The sequence below is a fragment of the Zingiber officinale genome, chromosome 10A, assembly GCF_018446385.1.
Source record: "Zingiber officinale cultivar Zhangliang chromosome 10A, Zo_v1.1, whole genome shotgun sequence".
NCBI classification, from domain to species: domain Eukaryota; kingdom Viridiplantae; phylum Streptophyta; class Magnoliopsida; order Zingiberales; family Zingiberaceae; genus Zingiber; species Zingiber officinale.
In genome coordinates this window covers 5805990-5813969 of record NC_056004.1, presented here as the reverse complement: position 1 = coordinate 5813969, position 7980 = coordinate 5805990, and the positions used below count along the sequence as shown (strand labels likewise).

General features: G+C 34.8%; 1 protein-coding gene and 1 long non-coding RNA gene across 2 annotated transcripts; one reads left to right on the top strand and one right to left on the bottom strand.

Moving 5' to 3' along the window:
* Positions 1 to 2499: 2499 nt before the first annotated feature.
* Positions 2500 to 2792, bottom strand: LOC122027868. The gene is made up of 2 exons (XR_006124554.1): positions 2678 to 2792; positions 2500 to 2561 (listed from the first exon to the last, which is right to left on the bottom strand). It is a non-coding gene; the product is annotated as an uncharacterized LOC122027868 (long non-coding RNA).
* A 1277-nt stretch (positions 2793 to 4069) lies between these two features.
* Positions 4070 to 6917, top strand: LOC122028065 (40S ribosomal protein S3a-like). Its single transcript, XM_042587087.1, has 7 exons — positions 4070 to 4184; positions 4274 to 4321; positions 4451 to 4556; positions 5840 to 5977; positions 6051 to 6236; positions 6333 to 6533; positions 6680 to 6917. Exons 1-7 carry the CDS (start codon positions 4174 to 4176, stop codon positions 6773 to 6775), a joined length of 786 nt encoding a protein of 261 aa, XP_042443021.1. The 5' UTR covers positions 4070 to 4173; the 3' UTR covers positions 6776 to 6917.
* Positions 6918 to 7980: the final 1063 nt, after the last annotated feature.

Genomic DNA, 7980 nt, shown 5'->3' with positions numbered 1-7980 from the left:
ACTAAGGCTAACTACATCCTTTCTCATTTTAGGCTTTACAAATTTATAACAGATCTACATCTGTCAACTCATCGTCCATCTCTTTGTTTGTTTGATGCCTTTACCAATCCATCATTGTTCATTCGTAATTCATCAAACAATTGAAAAAAAAAACACAGAAAAAAAGCGGAGAGATTCCTTGTAGGCTACTATCGTCGAGTTGGCTTGATTTTGTTATGTCTTGATTTTCTTATGCCCACTCCTAGGGTGAGCCCGCCTAATTGGAGGGGTTTTAGAAGAATCAAGCTATCATGTGGTAAAAAAGATGATTTGCTCGCCCCTAACATCCTCGTCAACCCGTCCCTAGGTCAACACGGAGAAGGTAAATCACGAATGGCTTCTAATCATTAGTGCAAATGGTCAAGACATGGGGGAGGTTATGCTCGGTCACGCCGAGTTTCGACCCCAAGACCTCATGTGATAACACCCCATGTCTTAACCATCACACCGCCCCAAGGAGACGGCTTACTAGGCTATCATGATCTTTGATGTTGTTATAACCCAATTAAGTCATATATGTAATTGGGCTAACTAGCAGTCCAAGATACCACAAGGCATATAATTATTATAACACATGAGCTTGGTAGAGAATCATATTTACGTATGGATACTTACAACACACATGTTGATTTGATTGATGAAGGCATTATAAGCATGGTGATGTGTTGATTGATTGTAGGGTAATTCTTCATCAATACGGAGATTGTGAGGAATATTATAAAAAAAAAATCTTTCTTCACAAGGGAGGTGTGCATGTTTATTTACGCATCTTTTTCTTTTGTTTACTTTTCACTTTTACGTCACTACTGATTTTTAACTTAATTGTAGGAGTAGTTCTGTTAGAGACCCCTAACTTACTTACTGACGGTTTCCTCTTTTCTTAGGGGTCTTGGAGTTGGACAATCTATGTGCTATGTTATCAACGATCCATCTCTCATTGTTTCTAGATGGAATCAACTTTGATGGTCAATGAAAAATTTACGGCAATTTACCAAATCACGCACTTAAATATCTTAATTGACCAAAAGGCGCATGTTACTTTGGTTTTTACCAAAAGACACATTTTTTCAAGTGCACTTCCCTTTTTATCCTTCTGACAAATTAAACCTTTTTTTTTGTCGTTTTCCTTTTCTCTCTCTTCTCTTTCCTATTACCTCTTTCATCAACGACATATAAGATTTAGTTATTTTTTTTATAACATTTTAATACATTTAGATAAGCTAAAATAAACAATGGATAGCATAGTTAAACTCCTTGCAACATCAGGAATCCACATGAACTGAAATGAGTGTAATATGAGGTCCCACTGATGGACCTAGAGACCTCAGATTACACCCATTTCAGTTCCTGTGGATTCCTGATGTTGCAAGGAGTTTAACTATGTTATCCATTGTTTATTTTGACTTTTAAAATGTATTAAAATAGCAGAAGAAAAAATCAGCAAAAAGGCTCCAAATCAGACCCACGTTGGGCCTGATATGAAATCATATCAGGCCCACGTTGGGCCTGATATGGAACCATATCAAGCCCATTTCATATCAGGCCCACGTTGGGCCTGATATGGAACCATATCAAGCCCAACGTGGGCCTGATATGATTCCATATCAGGCCTAACGTGGAGCCTTTTTGCTAATTTTTTCTTCTCCTATTTTAACACCTTATAAAAGTCAAAATAAACAATGAATAGCATAGTTTAACTCCTTGCAACATCAGGAATCCACAGGAACTGAAATGGGTGTAATCTAAGGTCTCTAGGTCCATCAGTGAGTTTCGGTCAAACCCACTGATGGACCTAGAGAGTTCCGATTGCACCCATTTCAATTTCTATGGATTCCTGGTATTGCAAGGAGTTCAAATATGCTATCCATTGTTTATTTTGACTTTTAAAAGATGTTAAAATAGCAGAATAAAAAATCAGCAAAAAGGCTCCACGTTAGGCCTGATATGGAACCATATAAGGCCCAATGTGGACCTGATATGATTTTTCCTTGAGCTTCATACAATGTAGAGAAATTAATTTGATGATAGAAAACCAAGAGTTCTGTTAGTCCTATGATTTAATTGTCTTTTTCTCAAGCATGTTGTGCAAATTGATTCTCTGTTCCTCTGAACATTATTTTATCAGTATATTGCTGATAGGTCCATCTTTGGATCTTGTTTGGTTAGCAACTCTTGATGAATTTCTTGATGGATCTAGTAGGGTTGTGGTTTGAATTTGTGCCTAATTCTTTGTGTTTGTTTTCCCTTGTCACCCCATAATTGTGTAATGCCAATGGAAATGGTGTGATTGCCATAACCCACAGTCAATTTTTTTTACTTTAAAAAAAAAGATTGCATCTTCAGCAATAACTTACTGCTTCCAATAATGCTTTGACATCTGAATCAGCAACCTGGTGTCCGAGCTTGCGCAAACCATACTTTAACTCATCAAAATTTATCTGCCCTTTTTTGTTGATATCCATATTCTCAAACATTTCCTTTATGTCGGCAATCTCCTCCACAGACAAGTGTTCAGCTATCACCTGCATTAACACAGTTTTAGAATGAACATAATAATACTAGGTGTGTCTTGGAATAATCAGCTGGACAAATGTCAAGCATTCACACAGAAAGAAATCATGAAAGAAAATATTCTCACCCTAAGAGCTTTCTTTTTAAATTTATTCATCACTGAAAATTGCTGGAGTCTTGCTCGAACAGTTTCACCAAGATTTACGTTGGGTGCCTTATTGGCATTCTGCAGCCAAGGATGATCTGTAATGTGAATCATGAGGATAATGTTGAGAATACAGAAGATATGATGCAGTATTAAGGCAAAGGTATTAGCAGATATTGCAATATACTGATAAAACAATGTTCAGAGGAACAGAGAATCAATTTGCACAACATGCTTGAGAAAAAGATAATTAAATCATAGGACTAACAGAACTCTTGGTTTTCTATCATCAAATTAATTTCTCTACATTGTATGAAGCTCAAGGAAAAATCATATCAGGTCCACATTGGGCCTGATATGGTTCCATATCAGGCCTAACGTGGAGCCTTTTTGCTGATTTTTTCTTCTGTTATTTTAACATCTTTTAAAAGTCAAAATAAACAATGGATAGCTCCTTGAATTTTAGAAATCCATAGAAACTGAAATGGGTGCAATCGGAGCTCTCAGGTCCATCGGTGGGTTTTGACCAAACCCACCGTTGATGGACTCAAGACACACCCATTCGCGGATTCTGATGTTCAAGGAGTTTAATTATGCTATCCATTGTTTATTTTAACTTTATAAGGTGTTAAAATAGAGAAGAAAAAATCAAAAAGCTCGTTAGGGCGATATGGAATCACTTACTGCTTCCAATATGATTTACATCTGAACGTACGATTTAGTTATTTTTTTTCTGCTATTTTAACACATTTTAAAATTCAAAATAAACAATGGATAGCATAGTTAAACTCCTTGCAACATCAGAAATCCACAGGAACTGAAATGGATGTAATCTAAGGTCTCTAGGTCCATCAGTGGGTTTCGGTCAAAACCCACTGATGGACCTAGAGACCTCAGATTACACCCATTTCAGTTCTTGTGGATTCCTGATGTTGCAAGGAGTTTAACTATGCTATCCATTGTTTATTTTAGCTTCTCTAAATATATTAAAATGTTATCAAAAAATTAACTAAATCTTACATTTCGTTGATGAAAGAGGTAATAGGAAAGAGAAGAGAGAGAAAAGGAAAACGACAAAAAAAAGGTTTAATTTGTCAGAAGGATAAAAAGGGAAGTGCACTTGAAAAAATATGCCTTTTGGTAAAAATCAAAGTAACATACGTCTTTTGGTCAATTAAGATATTTAAGTGCGTGATTTGATAAATTGCCGAAAAATTTATATGGAACTAGGACTCGTCATCCCCGGTATTAATAGCAAGAGTTGAATATTTAAATTTTAAAAAAAATCTATCTGAAATTATTGGGTTAAACGGGCCTCCATAGGTGCTTCTAGTATTCTCATTGGATCAAATGGATTGTCCAAGAGTTCGATCCATTTCATCGACGACCCATTCTATATATCATGTTATTAGGGTAACCGACTCCATCAATCGTCGCGCCGAAACCAGCAAAACCAAGAGCATCAAAGAGCTCCAGTCATGGCGGTCGGGTGAGGATTTCATGCTATTTCCCACCTTTCGAGCCTTAGTTTTCCTTAGATTTCCCAGTTTGACACTTTTTTGGATATGTTTCTTGCAGTAAAAACAAGAGAATCTCCAAGGGGAAAAAGGGTGGCAAGAAGAAGACGTAATTTAACTTCGTCGCTATTGTTTCTTTTTCTTGTTGGTCTAGATTGTATCAATTCGTGCAAAAGTGTTCTTTTTTTCCATTTTCTGTTTGTTATGGACCATCTGGTCGATTGATTGATTGATTCAGTGTAGATCCCTTCTCTAAGAAGGATTGGTATGACATCAAAGCTCCGTCAGTCTTCAGCGTCAGGAGCGTTGGGAAGACCCTTGTCTCTAGGACGCAGGGAACGAAGGTATGTCACTCTGAAACAACGATCTGTGATTTTTTTTTTTTTCAGTTAATATTGTTCGAATTCTGTGGCCTATATGTTAGCTTAGTTCGGTAATCACTTCGGTTTATATGTACTAGCTTGATTCGTTTTTGTTTTAGTAGCAGTGGTGCAATCTTTTACTGACATGATGTTGCTTTGAGAAAGTTTTCTCTAGAGAGTTGACTTCGATAAGAGTAAATTTTTAGTTGCATTTGCTAAATGGATAAACATTGACAGTGCCATGGACATCTGAGCTTATTGTTAGTCAGTAAACAAAATGGAACTTTGCTGCTAGCTGAATTATTATCTTCCATAAAGGAATGTTATTTGTCTAATAATTGTTTCAAAACATTTTTTTAGGACACTCATAAATTTTGTATGGGAACACACTATCTGAGGACAAGAATAACAATTGAGCTGGCTCAGTAGATAGAAGCCAAGGGATGAACATGGGTCAGATCTATTCTTGACCAAAATTTAACTCAATTCGAATTTTTCTGATCAAGGAAAATTGATCCGAAACTGCATTCAGTATGTTAGATTTGATTGAAACTGAATTGGTTTAGATCGGATTAGGTCTGTTAGTGATTTTCTAGTCACCATCAAAGCATTTGCTAATGTTAATACTAGTTTGCGTTATTGAGGTTTATGCTGTATGAGGATATAGACATTGCTGGAACTGTCATTTATTTTTTCCATGCATAAATTAAACTAATCCTTAGTATTGAGCCGGTCTTGTATATGATGGAACTGTTTAATGACTGGCCAATTTTATAAATATATAAATTATTGTTTTTTCTAACGCCTTAAGTTTTTATGATAGATTATTAGTCAATAAACTTTATTATACTATCAAATCGGGAGGATTAGGGCTCAAATCATGCTCATGTTTTAAAAAAGGAGTTATTTGCTAAATCTTGCACTTAAATTGTAGGTTGTGACAAGAATCGCATAAACACTTTAAAATTAACGAATATAAGCATCAACTTTTAAATCAATAACAAATCTAACCTAAGTTATATATCTGCAGTTAAATATTTTTCAGAGTGGCAGGATTAGCTGTGTCATTCAGCAATTTGTTGATTTATTTATCTCTTTAATTAATCTCCATATAGTTTGATATTTTTGAGGTTGAGATAAATTGTTGTCTTCAAGCTCCTACTCTATGCTTTTGTAGTTGTCTTTTACATACATCTGCAACTGAGAAATATTTTTCCCCTGCTTGCTTGTTGCTTGTCATAATTTATTTGTATTCTTGTTTTCAGATTGCTTCTGAGGGACTCAAGCACAGAGTTTTTGAGGTTTCTTTAGCTGACCTTCAGAACGATGAGGATCAGGCCTACAGGAAGATCCGACTTCGTGCAGAGGATGTACAAGGAAAGAATGTCCTGACTAATTTCTGGGTATGTCTCTGACAGCTGTGTTAAACATTCATGCTTTCCTGGCGTTTAACCTGGTATCCTTTTTTTTTTTCAGGGAATGGATTTCACAACCGACAAGCTTAGATCGTTGGTGCGGAAGTGGCAAACTCTCATAGAAGCGCATGTTGATGTTAAGACCACTGATAATTACACTTTGCGCTTGTTCTGTATTGCCTTCACTAAGAGACGTCCAAATCAAGTGAAGCGTACTTGTTATGCCCAATCTAGTCAGATTCGACAGGTATGTTCATTATTTCTATTCAATACAATGTTTTCATTTGAACATAAAAATCATTATCTGATGGATGATAATCATGGCACTTCAAATTTGTTTCAGATCCGTCGCAAAATGACAGAAATCATGATCAATCAAGCTTCATCATGCGATTTGAAGGATTTGGTGCAGAAATTTATTCCCGAGGTCATTGGTAAGGAGATTGAGAAAGCAACAACCAGCATTTTCCCTTTGCAAAATGTTTTCATTCGCAAAGTTAAAATCCTGAAGGCCCCCAAGTTTGATCTGGGAAAACTTATGGAGGTACTCCCATCCCTTTTCCTTATAGAATAATTAGATTTTTTTAGTCAACCCTTTAAATTTGACACTTGATATTAAAGTTAACGGCCAAAATTTGTGTGGAACTGTTTAAGAACTCAGTTAATTCACAAAGCTGCTGGGTGTTATAGGTCCATGGTGATTACAAGGAAGATGTGGGTGTCAAACTGGATAGACCTGCGGAAGATGCCCAGATGGAAGGTGAAGCAGAAGCTGTTGCAGCCTAAACTATCGTTGGTTAGGTATCTTGTTTCAAACAACTTATTTTGTTGAGGACTTGTGCGAGCATTGCATTTGGCGTTCAATTTGATGAACTTGAAGCTTTGACATGCCTTATTTTTGTTGATTCGATCTTTTATTTGACTTCAATGAGGGCTTGACTTATCTAATAAGTTTACTTCAGAGGTATGATGGACAAGCTTAGGGATTTTAGATTTATAAACAAATTGTGTTTTTTTATCCTAAAAGAAACAGTGATCTTAACGCGGTTCATATATGTATTTTTGAGTTCCATCTCCTTCATCCATCAAATTGACCAGTCATCTAACTAGCAAGTTTTTTGATATTTGGAAAGTTTATTCAAAAATAATCCTACATGCTAAATAAATAAATAAATTATTCTTTAGATGGTAAGTTTATTGGAACTTAATCTACATCATACACGTTTAGTAAGAGAATTATTCTTTAGATACTTTCGAAGTTTATTCAAACATAATTTACATCATACACGCTAAATAGAAGAAATATATTTTTGTTACCTAAGCAGTTTAGTTGAACATAATACACATTATGCGTGCTTATGAAAATCATCAAATGCATTAACCAAATAAAACATAAAATATTATTTGTTTGTATTTTCTTCCACTTATTAATTTTTTTTTCACAGAGCAATATCTACATTGGCCTATATCTATTTACACAATGCAGACAAAATATCTGATTAATTATCCGCATTAATTTTATTCATAATTTTAAAATTAGAAATTAAAAGGGCATCCAAATTGAACTTTAATGAATCAGAGTACATCTTTGTAAAAATCAAAGAATATCCTATCGAATAAGAATTATCTAAAATAGTCTTAAGTTTTCTGACTGATAAATTCTTTATTTTTTTAATCGACTTTTAGGATTTCTATACGTAGCAAATACTTGTCAGTTGTTACACGCGGTTGCAAATAGTTAGCTGCTTATATAATTAGTGTAATCAACCTTCATAATTTTCATATTTATTTGATAATATATTTAATAGAATTTAGTTAGGTTAAAATTGGCAGATGATTAATAAAAATAGAGTGAAAAGTTTATTGAATGATTAGTTCTAATTATAGTTAGATAAAGAAAGTCCTAACTGTTGTTAGACAAGGGAAGTACTCTTAGTCGTGGCTAGATAAAAAAAATTTTGACAGATCGTAGAAATCAGATAGGAAGATTC

Bases quoted from the DNA above. Each gene is read 5' to 3' on its own strand.
- LOC122028065 (XM_042587087.1), top strand. The intron at 4,557-5,839 runs GTATGTCACTCT...TCTTGTTTTCAG, and splicing joins CTAGGACGCAGGGAACGAAG to ATTGCTTCTGAGGGACTCAA. The intron at 6,534-6,679 runs GTACTCCCATCC...TGGGTGTTATAG, and splicing joins ATCTGGGAAAACTTATGGAG to GTCCATGGTGATTACAAGGA.